This window comes from Athalia rosae, chromosome 5 (assembly GCF_917208135.1).
Source record: "Athalia rosae chromosome 5, iyAthRosa1.1, whole genome shotgun sequence".
Taxonomy (NCBI): domain Eukaryota; kingdom Metazoa; phylum Arthropoda; class Insecta; order Hymenoptera; family Athaliidae; genus Athalia; species Athalia rosae.
Genome location: NC_064030.1, coordinates 1514802 through 1529521, shown reverse-complemented (window position 1 = coordinate 1529521; position 14720 = coordinate 1514802). Strand labels below are relative to the sequence as shown.

Here is a 14720-nt window from a genome sequence, read left to right as displayed (position 1 = left end):
AGGTAAAAGTGGAGCTGAGGGTGGCGAAGGAAACGGAAAGAATGGAAATCGAGATAGAAACGTACAAGGCGGGCGAAGAGGGCGAAATAAAACGGAAAACCGAGGAAAATCTTGGTTAAACGGCGGCGAGATTTACTGCCTTGATATAAATAAGTAAGTCGCGCGATAATAGGTAGGTCGGAAGGTATAAGCTCATACCGACTATACCAACGGGATTCACAAGCCACCGAATAGAGCTCATCTAGCCAACAGCTATTTACCTTATAAATATAGCGATATACCTCTGTTGCCTAGTTATGTACACGTTGACGTATACATACATACCTATATTCTGATACATAAGTTTCCAGGGAAGGTGGAAACAGATAGGAGATACCTTCCCAACACGTCGGCAGCCACCCTGAAAACTGGGACGTGTACCGCTTATACCTGAGAAAGCGTTCGCGCAACCACCTCCGAAAATCTTCGCCTCGATAAAGTTAATGGAACGATTCGAACGATTGTTCAATTTTCACAAGGGTCTTTTGCGAAGGCGTCATTTCCACTTCTCACATTATAAACGAAAACCAGTTCCAGCGCTGTTTCGAACCAGATAATCGGAGAACCGAAACTCAGTCAGGTAAAAACGGTAATTCAAAAATCAATTCATCCAGTTTATCATACCAATCGGGCGAACAAGCCTGATTCACGCTTATCCGGAATCCCCTCTAATTAATGGCAGCAATCGATCGTTTTTTTATTTTTCGCTGCGATTCTCGCGACGCCGCCGATAAGTGATTATATTAGAAGGAATGATTTTCTTCCATTACGCGCATCTGCGGAGTCCAGGTGGTACGAAGCGGTAGATCTACCATCAACCTTGCAGCGTGCAGCTGCACGGCAACCCTTGTAATGTATTTTTAATTAGCGATGCACACGGCGCAAGTCCGAAGCGTGACTACCGCCGTACATTTCGAGGGAAAAGTCTCCCGAAGGATACCCGGTGTTTTCCAGGTATAAAATACATCTCTCCTTTCCGTCTCTCGCGCGCATACCTATACACAGATATCATAAATATAATAATAAGGAGAAGCGGTAGGGTGCCTACCCGAAGAAGCGCGAGTGGGCGGAGTTGTATACGTACGTATAACGTCCCACAAAAGCTGAAAAGCACTAAGGTACTCTACTGCCTACTGAATATTATGTGGCGGAGATAAAGTCGTGCAGGTCGGGTAGCTATTTAGGGTTATAACATATAATATTCCTACTCTAGTTGCTGCCGCTGCAGGACCACCCCGGCTCTTACACATTTTTGGTAAAGGAATGTATCCTACGTACTTACACCACACCGGGTAAAACGAATGGGATGAAAGTAAGTAGTAAAAGGGGACGGGGACGCGGTGGTGGGGGTGGGGGTGGTTTTGGTAGTGGAGAAAAAAAGTGAGAAGACGAAAGGCGAGTGTAGGGGACGTCACCGCGTCGCGACGCCTCCCTTCTAGCCGGAGATTACGTGGCGGAGCGCGAAATAGAGTGCGGAGCCGTAGCACCCCAAGTGGAGCGTTAACTCGCCCTTTCCCCCTTTCTACTTTCCGAGGTTTTCATCCCTCCTCTTCCATTTCTCTTTTCCCCAGTAGGTCGAATCCCGCGGCCCGAGGTGTGTACACCCCGTTCGATGTTGGGGTGAGGCGAATATCGCCGAAGTTCGGTCTTGACCTTCGACCTGATGTATATCGCGGCCATACCCCGGCTACCTATATTCCGCGGTACACCGCGCCTCGTACGATTCAGGGTACGGATCGCGGAGGGGTCGAAAACAATTAGCCGTCCGTGGTATTCCGAAGCTCGTCCTTCCGACGCTCGAGTTCTTTACGGTAGAGTTGAACTTCCTATGAATATATCGATATCCCATTAGAGGGTGAAAGAAGGGGGATGCCGAGAGACTGTTTGAAGAGTCGACCGACCCTCGCCGCGTCTCCCTCTCCCTCCCGCTCTTTCTCTCCTCCGTTTCACCGACAATTCCGTGGCAAAACCCTTTCGACCAACCTCAACCGCCAAAATCGGCACCCCAAACGATCCACCGCCGCCGAAACCACGACCGTCGTCCCCACCTACCTACGGGAAAACTTAACGGAGGAGTTCGATTCGGATCGAGTTTATTATCTATCTATTTAATATAGATATAGGGCAACATTCGAGTCCACGCCGCCAAATGAAACCTTATTTCATAGCGTAATCAAACTCTGAACGGGGGTAAATATTTACCGGATAACAATTGAGGAATAAATTAAAATATGAAGGATGAGGTGAGTGTATAAAGTGAAATTAGATAATCCTGATTTTCCTTCGGTATATACGCTACACCCCCGAGATTTTTAGCCCCAGGTATATTGGCGACCCCCGCCGCTACCCACCCACCTCAAACTCCTCGTCGACTTACTGCACGCCCCATTTTACTCCTCACTCGATTTTCGTCGCCGTTTCTCATCCCTCGGCTATACCTATAGGTACGACGAGGGGTTGAAGAACCGCGCTGCCTTTTCTCTTTCCCAAGACGGCGTAGAAATCAACCCCTTTTGCCTCGTTCGACGCGATATCCAATCAAATTCTTTCGCACAATCAAAGCCACCGCTCAACTTCTTTCTCAAAATAATATTTCAACCGCATTTATTTTGTTTGTTCTTTAATTTTCTTTTCTCTTTTTTTATCTTATATACATTTTTCCCCCCTTTCAAATTGAACAACGAACCGGAAGACAATAAGCTTTTTTTTCTCAACATTCATGACCGTATATAATCCATGTTTTTTTTTCATTCTGAAGGTTGATTAATAATTTCCCCCCCCCCCCCCCCCCAAATAATTCTCAGGCATGTTATGTATATTATTATCATTACGTGAACAACGTAAATTACATATTCGCCTGTCATATTACGTGTATGTACATCAAATTTTGCCACGCAAGCATCGAACACCCAACTGCTACTGCTACTACTGATGTTGAAGTCTGTTTCAGTCACTGCTGATTCACGCAACGGTATACATATAGATCCTATGGTAGAAACAAAGCTTCAGAATTATTATATACGGTATATCTGCAGCTGATTCGTGCAATCGTTTAGCGAACGGGGTTCGGATAAACTCTTTGATGTTCAATTCCAATGATAGAACTAGCTCCCTCGTCCATCAAACATTTGGGGAACACCCGAAATAATTTTTCTTCAAATCCCTTCGAAAATAGCCGAGAAAAAATCAGCTCTCTAAATTTCTGTGTACGAACTTTCGGTACACGGGTAATAGTTGTGTAATCAGCGTCTGCGAAATTGCTCCGATACTTTAGATATTTCGGGTGATTCGGTAGTATGGGTAGTCGAAAATTACCGTGTATGAAATCGTCCTTAAGCTCAATTAGCATAAGCCTCGGGTTACCGCGTTTCGTATTGCCGGAAATAGCTATACGTATACACCCGGAATACACGTGTATAAGTTATAGGTACGTACGTACGCGGTAATATAAACAATACATAGAAGTGTACGTGTGTGTATTTAAACTCCGTCTGTATCGCGCAGTGTGGGAGCTCCGTTGCACGGTTGGTGGAATTAAACCGAGCGAAATATCCGAGGGTATATCCTAATCAAATTCACAATACCTATACGATCCACCAAAACCACCTACAGTTCCGCAACCTACTCCTAACGCTGCAACGTACCAAAATTGTAATAGCTAACAACGATAATTTTCTACGCACCCGTGAATCTATGTTCGCGTTCGGAGACTGGCGATGGATGAATATTACGGATCGTTAACTGTCATAACGTACTTGAATATCGTATACATATAACTAGCTGCATTGTATACGCATGTAAATTAGCAGTATTTAGGTTTACATGAGCTACTTGCGAGCGAACTGGATACACGGGTATCGAGATACCTCGATGCAGTTAACGCGGAGTGAGCCCACCGTGACTTTTCTACTTTTTTTTTAATGCATTTCTCCCTACTCTCAATTTTTTGATCTCGCAGTAACCGGAGCAGTTGCCGTCGCCGGGAACGATGTGACCTCCGGGTAATTCGATCATTAAATATACATACCGTGTACATACGTCTGTGTACCTAGGTACGTACCTGGAATCGTAGAGCCGATATTCCACATCGGGAAATTCCGCAGCAGCTTAGGTACATATATACTCTTCTGCGATGTGTCGATAAAATTAAATGGGAGGGATACAGGCGTATTAAAATGAAGAGTCGATTTACGCTTGAGCAAAAATTATTCTTGTAATTTTTTTACTTCCCCCTCATTCACATCGTCGCTTTATTCAATAATCGTCACAGATCTGCCATTTTCTACATCCCATTCACTCGCTATATGTACAACGCCATATTCAACATATCCTTCATTTTATTACTCATTATCGTTATCGCTAGTTTTTAATATGTATATAGTATATGTATATAGATATCGTATCTTATAGTTACACTTAGTATAATCTACGTATCATTACACTTATATTGCTATCGTGATATCGACCGAGTTTCATCGGAATCCTTCGATCCGTACTTTCTTCGTCTTTGTTTTTTATTTGTTTAATGATTATACTTGATGATGATTTTTTTTTTTTTTTGCAAATAGAATTCCAGCCGAAGGCTCGAAATTTCACGGATCCCCGGATAATGTTTCTCCGGAGGGAAAAATATTGCGAAAAATTACGACGAGGGTGAGAAACAGGGATAAAAATTCACCTTCTCGATGAACAAGAAGAGCCCTCGCCTTTGATTGGGGAGGTGGTTCTTGAGCTAAACGTTGGTTACTCGCTGCCAGGGCAGAAGTTACTTCGGTTTTTCTGGAACGAGCTGCCGATATTCCCGGTAAGGTTGAACGACAAATCAAACTCATACTTCCTCCGGGGAAATGTGTACGCTCCAGGCGTAACGTCAGACCCAATCGTGTCGTGGAAAGCTGAATGGCCTGACCACCGCCGTCAACTGGAAGCGTCACTTGGGGCGTCAGATCGCGAGTGAGGAGAGAGGACACCTGAAATTCGGTGAGGAAAATTACTTTTTATAGACGAAGACGACGACAACCGTTCGCGGCTTCTCTGATTTTCCTCTCCTCGTTTTTTTTTTTTGTCAATTCACCTCCTTGTCGTTTAAAACGAATGTAAGATTAGCCGGGGGATAACTCGGAGCAGAAGTGCACTCAGCCTCCATAACTTCTCCAACTTCGTAACTCGCCCGAACTCCTTCCAGAGCTGGATCTCTTTTAGGAACAACGGCCACGCTCATATTTGCAGAATCATATTTTGAGATGAATTTCGGACTCTCGGTCGATACCTCGCATAGATAGGTACCGGCTAAGTTAACGCCATCTGAAATTAGAGAAAATTTCAGGGGTAAATTTCGGACCGGTTCCGCGGCGTCTTCCGGTGGTACGAGATATTGATGGAAAAAAGCTCGGGGAAAGTGAAGGAAAAAAAAAACCGACCACGATTACGCTCGTAACGTGTAGTGTGTACGTTTCATGCCGCATGACCGAAGAACTTTGATTATAAAACGAGAAACGAAGCGGGAAATTAAAAGAGAGAAGAAATTGTATACGACGAGGGGTGAAAGAAACCATCCTCCGGGATGAAAGTCCTGCAGGTATTTTGCAGCATGAATATGCAGGTGAATGCGTCCGGGCGTTTATACCACACATCGACGGTCCTCTTTGGTGGCGTTGAGTACTGACCTGCCTGTCCCAAGAGAATGACCTGCTCGTGGTCGGAGCGTTCGACGTCAACTTTGACCCCAGTGACGTTAAAAGCTTGTCCCGGTGGTGCGATGCCGGGCATATAACGAAAAAATTCGAAATCATTCCTGTACCATTTTACGGAATACAAAGCAGCTCCTTCCAAGTCGTAGATACATCTCAGTGCCACTTTGGCCGATCTTGGATCGACGAACAGCGGAACTTCCAATCTCGTCAGTATCAACGCGTCCGCACCACCTATCAAAGCATAAAGTTGTGAGTGTGAGTGAAAACGGGTTATTGGCACAACCGTTGAATTTTCATGCCTTTCCGAATAACCGAGAAAAAGACAGTCCCTCATTGGTTTCTTTTCATTTCAATTTCCTCGTTTCTTTCGAAGACACATTCAACAATTTTGTGTCTGTCATACAATTTCGAGGACTAGCTAATACACCGTGTACGGTACGACGACGCTGTTGTTCCACGATAAAATGGACGAATCATGTATAACGCAATTGTTTACACCGATGAAATATGGTCGTACCACGATACACACAGCTTAACAAGTTTACTCCACGCACAGTAAATTGAACTCTGAACGTGAAGGTTGAATTATAACTACGTTAATGCGGCTAATTGGTAGTCCTTCGGAGAAGTACTTCGAGTACACATGATAAATATGGTACACTCGCTAGTTATATCATGTATATCTAGCGCATAAAGTAGCGTAAGTTCGTAATTATTACGAAACCGTCCCTCCGTCCCCGTCGGCCCTTAGTTGCCCCATCTCGTAGTCGAGAGAATTATGACGCAGAAAATGATGTCGCGTGCATTCGGTGAGCGTTGATATCACTTCGCGCGATATCACCTACTCGTATATCGGGCGAACATCAACGGAAATTTTGTTGTTGATTTTTTCCTCTCGTTTAATTTGGTTTTTTGTTTTTTGTTTTTTTTTGTGTTTTTTTTTTTCCCCCGGTGCTTTTAATTCTGCAGCAGATGGTAGCAGCTTTTCTCCGTTCGGAATGGTTCGGAGTACCTGCAGTATTTCGAATCGAATCGTTGACCTTTCCGCGATACCCTCGCGATTCTACCCGGATAACGAGAAGTGCACATTGAATTCGAAAAACAATGAAAAATCGACGAATAAAAATATGGGCGTATCGCAGCTATGAAAAGTAATACCCGTCCACTAATTTTCCCTGTAAAAAAATCTGAATTAGCCATATGAAATTCACCGAATCGTAACGCAGATGCGAAAATACATAATTATTTATCGTATATCCGCCATCAATCTCGTCGATTTTGTCGCACGAATTTGTCGAAAATTTGATTTTCCAATCAACCGTAGGTAACAACTAGCACCCTCGGACCTACGGAGGGTGTTAAATAAAGTTGCGCTTGTTAATTTGGCGGTACAATATTTACGATATGTGCACAGTCGCTTGTAGTACGAGGCGTATGTGTTACGTAGATCGCACGTACCCTACCTACCTATATCCATGCCCTGGAACGCAATAATAATACATCGTCGTTATACCTGCGGGTACATACATAAGGTGGGTACCTACACGTCGGTGGATCGGAGCGACATTACACCCCCTCGTTGCAGCGCAGCAGTTATTACGCGCGCGTGCAGCGGTCGTAGTTGCCGAGGGCATTTCACGGTAGTCCCAAGAGGGTGAAAAGGGGGTTGAGTTTCAATGGTGCAACTATTGTGTGTATCCCGACTCACATCCCGCCGTATTCGCTACTATACGTATGAATGGTGTGCATATACAGGTATGTACACCGCGTGGCTGTGTGTGTACAACGTGTACGTATTATACGTCTACGTTAGGTTCTGGCAATTCTCGCAGTCTCGGGCGCGCGTTGGTTTCTACAGCGGTTCGACCGTTTCGCGGGGCCGCGTCTCGGCGCGGTCCCGGGGACAAGGCATATTAATTAATCCAGTAATTATTAAACTAATTGCTGGCCTAATTGGCTCGCTCGATCCACAACTTGTACCCGAGAGACTCTCCCCCCCCCCCCCCCCCCCCCCCCCCCCCGTTCCCTCTCCTTTTCGTATGTACTTCTACCGGAAACCTCTCGCCACACCACCCTCTTCCATACACTGCGTGTATACGTATACGTATACGTATCTCTCTATATATGGATATATATATACTCCGCAGGGCGGAATAGTTCCTGCGAGTATTTTCTACTCATTTTCTCCGTCTACTACGTATAGTACAGTTCCGTTTTCCATTTCTGCACTCTCTGCAAGGATAAGAATCGACTATAATCCTGTAATTATAAATGACCCGATTCGCGATAGCGGTGGAAATTCCTGTATACACGTTGGTTTATCCTACCATACATAGTCATCTCAAGTGCGCGACTATTATCTACCTGCGTGCGTACGTGTGCTTATATACGTAGGTATATGTACAATAGTGTGTACGTGTGGGCGATTTAAAACGGCCCGCATACACGAATTTCTCGAAATTTCAACGGATTTTATTTTACGACCAGCCACGGTACGAGTTGTATTTTTTTTCTCTTTCCCCTTCTCTCTTTTTTCTGTTTTTCCAATTTTCTGCCATTGAATCGTTGCGCAATTTTTGTCTCGCCGCATTTATCGTCGATTGGATATACCTATGCATACAGGGTGGGTGATACAGGTATGCGGAATATCTGGATTATCGGAGGGCTGCTTTACATGTTGATACCGCGTGTGTGTTTCCATGGAGAGGAACAAGAAATTTGTATATAATAATAGCTGGAAACAAGCTCTAGTGGAATAGGGCGGCGGCACAGCAGCTATTGTATCGGAGTTAACTATACGGCTTAACTATATGTTGGAGTTGGAGGAGCACACAAAAGGGGCGAGGCGGTGGTTGCTTCCGAGATAAAAAGCTGCGAACTTAATACGTTTGTATATACATGAGTTTATATGCGAGTACGTGAATTGTACAAGAGTACAAGAGATTCCAATTATCCAAAGAATTTTATTCCCAAGTCAGGTGCGAAGTTCGCATGGGTCGCAGGTAATTATCGACCTTTGCCTCGATTCAAAATTAAACGAGGCGAATATTTTTTTCATTCATTCTTTTCCGTCTACCTTTCATCTTTCTTCACTTTTCGATCAGAGTCGTCGTCTGCGTGTAACGTTAAATTTGCAACGGAAGCACCACTGGTATCAGTAATTACTGAGGAAAGGGGTGAGACGGAATGAAAGGAAGAAAGGGAGGAGGGAACGATGCCGGGGAGGCAAATTCGTGAAATATCGCGCACCTTCGGCGAGACGATTTTATACCAAATTATAACGTATGTACGCGTATAGGTGCGGGTATGTCTGTGTATCCACAAAAACACACCGACACGACGCCCCCATATATTTTTTTTTTAATTCTTTTCCTCGCTTTTTTCCGTTCTTAAGCCCCCACGTTTTTAAATCAGGATTAAATATTCGTTCATTCTTCTCCCAACCCTCCGTACGCCGTATACTATATACTTTGGGAGGGCTGGAAAGACGTCCCACTTTCTTTCTTTTATATTCGTTTTACTCTGTAGGTTTTTTTTTTTTTTTTGTTTTCATTAATCAAAAATCTGTTACACATGTTTGATGAATTTTTATTATTCTCAAATTGCATTAATCAGACGGGCAGGCTGTAGGTATTATTTTTTCGTATTTAATTTCATTCGTTCATTTATGTTTCTTAATGACGGAGGGCAACCGCCCTTGATTGAAGTCAATTATTATACATAGACTGAAATGCTGCGCGTGCAGCGTATTTCTTTTTCCTCTCCCCCATGTAAACTTGCATAATTACATGCGTCGCACACTAAATTTCAAAAGAAAAGTACAAAGGACAGCGACATACGTATATTCGAGGAGCCGTTAGCTCTCCATCCCCCCCCGCTCTCCTTTGTATATATATCTCCTCAATTTATTTTTAATATCAAACATTTCCCCTCAAGAATCGGCGGTGAACATCATCAAAGATATCTTTCTCCTGAGACGATTATCGCGGTTATATCTGATTGCGGCGATGTAAAAGAGAAGAAAAAGAAAACGAAAAAAAGGAGCGAGGGTGGGGTATAAGGAGAACGAAGAGGAGCAAGTACTCGAAAATATTCTGAAAGGTAACGTTTTCCTCCAACGTTCGTCTCTCTCCTTCACCTCCCGCGATACTAGACAATTTTCGTACTCGTTTTTATTGTTATTATTGTAATTATTTATTCACTTTTTTTCACATTCTCCCCCGTTCTTTGTTCGGAAGGTTGCTATGCGCGCAACTCGGAGAGCTCAGACATTCCGCTAATGGTAAGACCAATTCCGCCCAATTGTCAACGGGGCGTCGTCTTCTTCTTCGTCGCGGTTGTGTTGTCGTTATTTCGTCGTGCGACGTACACAAACGGTTCTCCCCACACTTTTTTCCATTCCTCAATTTGTTTTTTTTTTTTCTCCAGAATTTTCCCCGTTGCATAGTTCGAGTTCTCGCCAGGGGTTGGAGAATTTCACGCGGCCTCGCGTCCCCTGGTATATCGCGTGTCGGGCGTCGCGTCCCCTCGACGCGAGACGTTCGAGGAAATTTTTTAAAAATTCACCGCGCGCGTTGTAGCGCAGCCCGACGAGGGAGAAGAATCTCTTAACGTATGAAGCTGAAAAAGTGGTGCTGAATTAAAAGAAAGGGGGACGCCAGAAGCTGCTCAAGAAGTTCCAGCGTGCAATGAGGAGGGAACATAAACGTACGCTATCTATGGGTTGACCACTTGACATATTAACCTCTCGCCCACATCCACAGCTCCGCTTCTCGTTTGCCCTTCTCATAAACGCGGGCTCGCTACACGTATCCTCAACGTCTTCGCTGAACAAACACGCGCAAGTTATTCTTATTATATTCTACATGCCTATGTGTAACACACGTAACGCTGCACATGTAACGGAGTTATTAACTCGAGTTAACTCGTAGGCTTAACTCGACCGCGACTCGCCTCTTCGCGATGTAACTTCCACTTGACTCTGCTTTTTCTAATTTTTTTTTTTTTTTATCTCTTTTTATTTCAATTTCTTCTTCCCTCCCCTCGCTCCGTATTTCATACACCCCGTAATCCGATATTCTTCGCCTCGTATACGTCATGCGTTACAGATATTTTTATCAACGCGTTCCGCGATAATTGGCTGAGTCCCGAGCGAGGGCAAAAAAAGTCAAGGAAATTAGGGAAAAAAATACGAGGGTGTAGTTGAGCGAAACAAAAAAGGAAAAAATTCAATAACGATGGTGATAATTATTTGCGCGTAAATAATTATCCGGGGAGCTACGTAAGCTGCGCGTATACAAAGATGCGTACGGGCTTTGTATGTATAATTGAAATCGGTTCCCTTCGGAATAAATAAATTTCTCACAGACGGTAAGGGTAATGAATAAAAATTATCATCCTCTGAATAATTATAAGACTTTCTTATTGGCTTTAAACTGAAGTAGCCTACTAAGTGGTGCTGTATAATGTCAGCGCAGAAAGAAATTTACGATTTTTATTTTACTTCACTTTTTTCTCCCTGCACCATTTATTTTTTGCCGAGGATAATTACAGCCCTATACCCTACGCATGTATGGGAAAAAAGTGGAGAAATTTTATCGAAAAATAGACGGAGTATCGCCCCTTGTAGTTTCATACAATTTACGGATTTTTACTAACAATAATCTGCAAAATTTTGTGGTACATAAACAGTCGTATGGATTGAACACAATATACTCTAGATACTATGAGATCTTTTTTTGAAAACCGACTTTCCGAATATTCCATTTTTTCTCCGTGATTTTTTTTTTTTCAAATAGATAAAGAATAAATCCTTTCGTATCTTCAGAGCTGTAGGCTATATCCACGTAGGTACTCGACTCGTGAGAAATGCCCACCTCCAACTCCAGCTACCACTTTTTAATTGGCTCGATAGAAGATTTGTTCGTTAAGCCGCCCAATTTAGAAAATTGCTAATAACCTCGTCCGCGGAATGTAGGTCACGCGTGGTCTAATTATTCCGTTCCGGATGTATTTTTCGTCACAAAAATGCGTACTCCGTCATTATAATTATGTACACGTACATTTGTGACAGGAGTGCGAGCAACGAACTGAATCGCGCGAGAGAAATAAAAGAATATACGCTCTTTGATTCCTCGACTTCGCCTCTCAAATCGCCGTACGATCCAGTCAATTTTTCTAATTCCACATATCCTAAGAATTTGCATATTGCAGAAGGCAAAAGAAAAAAAAAACAAAAAAAAATACAAGTACGAACAAACACGGACAAATATTTGCGTATGAATAAATATGCCTGTACAACGCTTATTTACGAACGATGGAAAACAGGGAGGGAGCAGCGAACTGGGAAAGGGACAAGGGGGTGAATCCCCGCCGCGGTTATTTGCGATGGACTTGAATCGAATGTGGGGTAATCATTTGCATAATCTCCGTTTACCTGTATACATTTATACACATAATACACGTCGATAAATTCATGTATTCGCTCCGGTGACGTGTAGTACGTGGAGTATTTATAAATTGTGATCGCCCGTCGGGAAATCCAAAAATTCGCTCGATCGCCGTTGCTGATGATTTTATTCAGATTTATTTCCCCCCGGCGTTTTCGAGACTCGTTATCCAACGCTTTTTCGAAATATCGCGTCGGAGCGTCGAGAGAAAAAAAAAAAAAAAACAGAAGTTATACGGAGGAGTAAAATCGCCCGATCACCGTTGAACTTCTTCGGGTTATCGGGGGTGGCGGGGCGCGGTAAATGTACACCAAGGTGCAAAACGGAAGATTAACCCAATTCTGGGCACAGGAGCGAATAATGGCAAACCTCAAATCCTGCAGATACCGGAAGTAACAAGCGCGGTTAACCACGCGTGAATCCGATTCCCTACCCCACGTTATAGCGTGGCATCAGCACGGCAGAACGTGGAATCTGATGCATATGTATAACCTGTGCAGAGTCCGCAGTAATTCTCGTCGTTCACCACGTCCGTGCGATGGTCAGAATTCTCGTTCCATCCCCCGACCCGCTCGCCCCCCCCCCTCCCCCCTCCCCGTCCGTCATCTCTTCGTTTCATACTTCCTGCGGGACGTGCAGATTCGCGTAGAACCTCCCTACACAGGACGCGTACACGGGGATGTATGCGAAATGCATAATCGCGCCAATCGATTGATCGTAACGATCTTCGGTCCGCAACCGTTGTGGCAGCCAACTCTCACGCACATCGGGAATATATTTCCGATGAATATGTAACGGTTCGTAACGCACGCATAGGAATTAGAACTTCATTGGAATCGTAAAACGGAAGTTCGTCGAGAACCTGGTGTACAAACCGATCGCAAAACATGAATGAATGAATAAGAGTAACAACGATAGCGTAGAGATGAAAACTCGATAATTTTGGGTTTACCTATTCGCGTCCAGGTCAGAAGACAGCAGGACTGTAGAGCAGCGGCGAGTAGTAAGAGTCGCGGCATGGTCAGCCCTGCAGAAGTCGACGGCATAGTCCCGTTGCGCGATATGTTTTTTCCCCGACACGAATCGTTCGGGCGATAATTATTCTTCGTTTTTTCGAAGGAATTTCTTTTTTCCTTTTTCCACAGGTGGTTTTTCGGCGCCTTATAAGTTGTTTTCGTAAAATCACTGTTCCATCGGACGACGAGATCGACGGCGATCGACGATCCGCCGACAGATCGTCCCGCGATGCATCCGGCAGAAATTCAACTCCGCGTGTCGAACGACGTGCCACCGCTTCGGTGTTTTTTTTTTTTTTAATGCGATAAATACGATACGACTACTTGTGGAGAATTCAATGAGTGAGTCGGTTTATTGGATTTCATTTACTTTCGTTCTCCACACATCAATGGACGATCTAGTGTATAATTTAGTATATATAAAAGTTTCGCGCGTTTCACCGGTAAACTACATTATAAAGTTCAGATCCAATCGATTCAATGTTTCTTGTATAAACTTTGAACAATAGACGAATGAGACTCATAGATAATGAAAATTAGTTTTTTTTTTTTTTCTGTTCAAAGTACGTAATGCGGGAACTCCATGTTTGCGGAGAATGAAATTTACGTTTAAACTCGACAAATATTGGACTTCTCAGGACGTATAGTTCTCCATATTTGGTCTATGAATTCAATGAGACTTCACTGAATCCGTTTCAATATTCAGATATTCAGTTCGGTATATCGCAGATTTGCTCACCGGCTACGGTTACGTTAGAACCTGCAATTTATCGCGGTCTCCGACGATCCTCGGAGACTTTCTAATTTTCTTCGTGTAGCGAAAAATCTAATTACGCTCGCCTGTTCTCCACGGATATAAAATTCATTTTCAATCCTTCGCTCGCTGGTCTCCGTCATAGAATGCAGTTTCATGCGTCACTTCAATTGATTTTCGAATCATTCGATCGATCTCATTTTCTCAAAAATGACGACGATGGATTTCGATGAATTCATCGGTCAATTTCCACCTTATTATCTCGCACGTATCCAAAAATCCCGCTTCTTTATGAAGGTGAAAACCAACGCGTAAACGTTTCAAACCACGCGACCGCACCGCGATAACTGCGCGAGCTTTTCGGTAAAATTTTCAACCGCTTTACCCGCGTACCTCACCGCACGGTTGACAACAACGGACAGAATATCCCTTGGCGGGTATCACGAATTCTGCCACTCCCACCGACGCATGCCCTTTACCACGTTCCTCTTTCATGGCCCCTCCTCGTAGGCATCCCCTCCGTCTTTTTCGAACACGTGGTCGTCGTGGACCATTTGTCCGGGGTACGAGGATAATGCAGCTAAAAGGGGGGTCGTAGACCAATTAATTTCATTAAATTGTCGTTGTGGTTATCATTATTTCGAGCGAGTGTATCGAATTGTTTGTTAAAAACAGTCTCCGAAAACAAACGTAGAAGAACGAAAGCATTCTGGTCCCGGATTTATTTTTTTTCGGAGTCTTATTTTTGTGAGAAGCACAGCTTTCGAAA

General features: G+C 43.8%; 1 protein-coding gene across 1 annotated transcript; it reads right to left on the bottom strand.

The window, feature by feature from the left end:
- Window positions 1-4235: 4235 nt before the first annotated feature.
- On the bottom strand, window positions 4236-14388 carry LOC105691237. Its single transcript, XM_012409578.3, has 4 exons — window positions 13134-14388; window positions 5706-5963; window positions 5114-5343; window positions 4236-5009 (listed from the first exon to the last, which is right to left on the bottom strand). The coding sequence occupies exons 1-4, from the start codon at window positions 13225-13227 to the stop codon at window positions 4632-4634; spliced, it is 960 nt and encodes a 319-aa protein (XP_012265001.2). The 5' UTR covers window positions 13228-14388; the 3' UTR covers window positions 4236-4631.
- Between the last annotated feature and the right edge of the window lie 332 nt (window positions 14389-14720).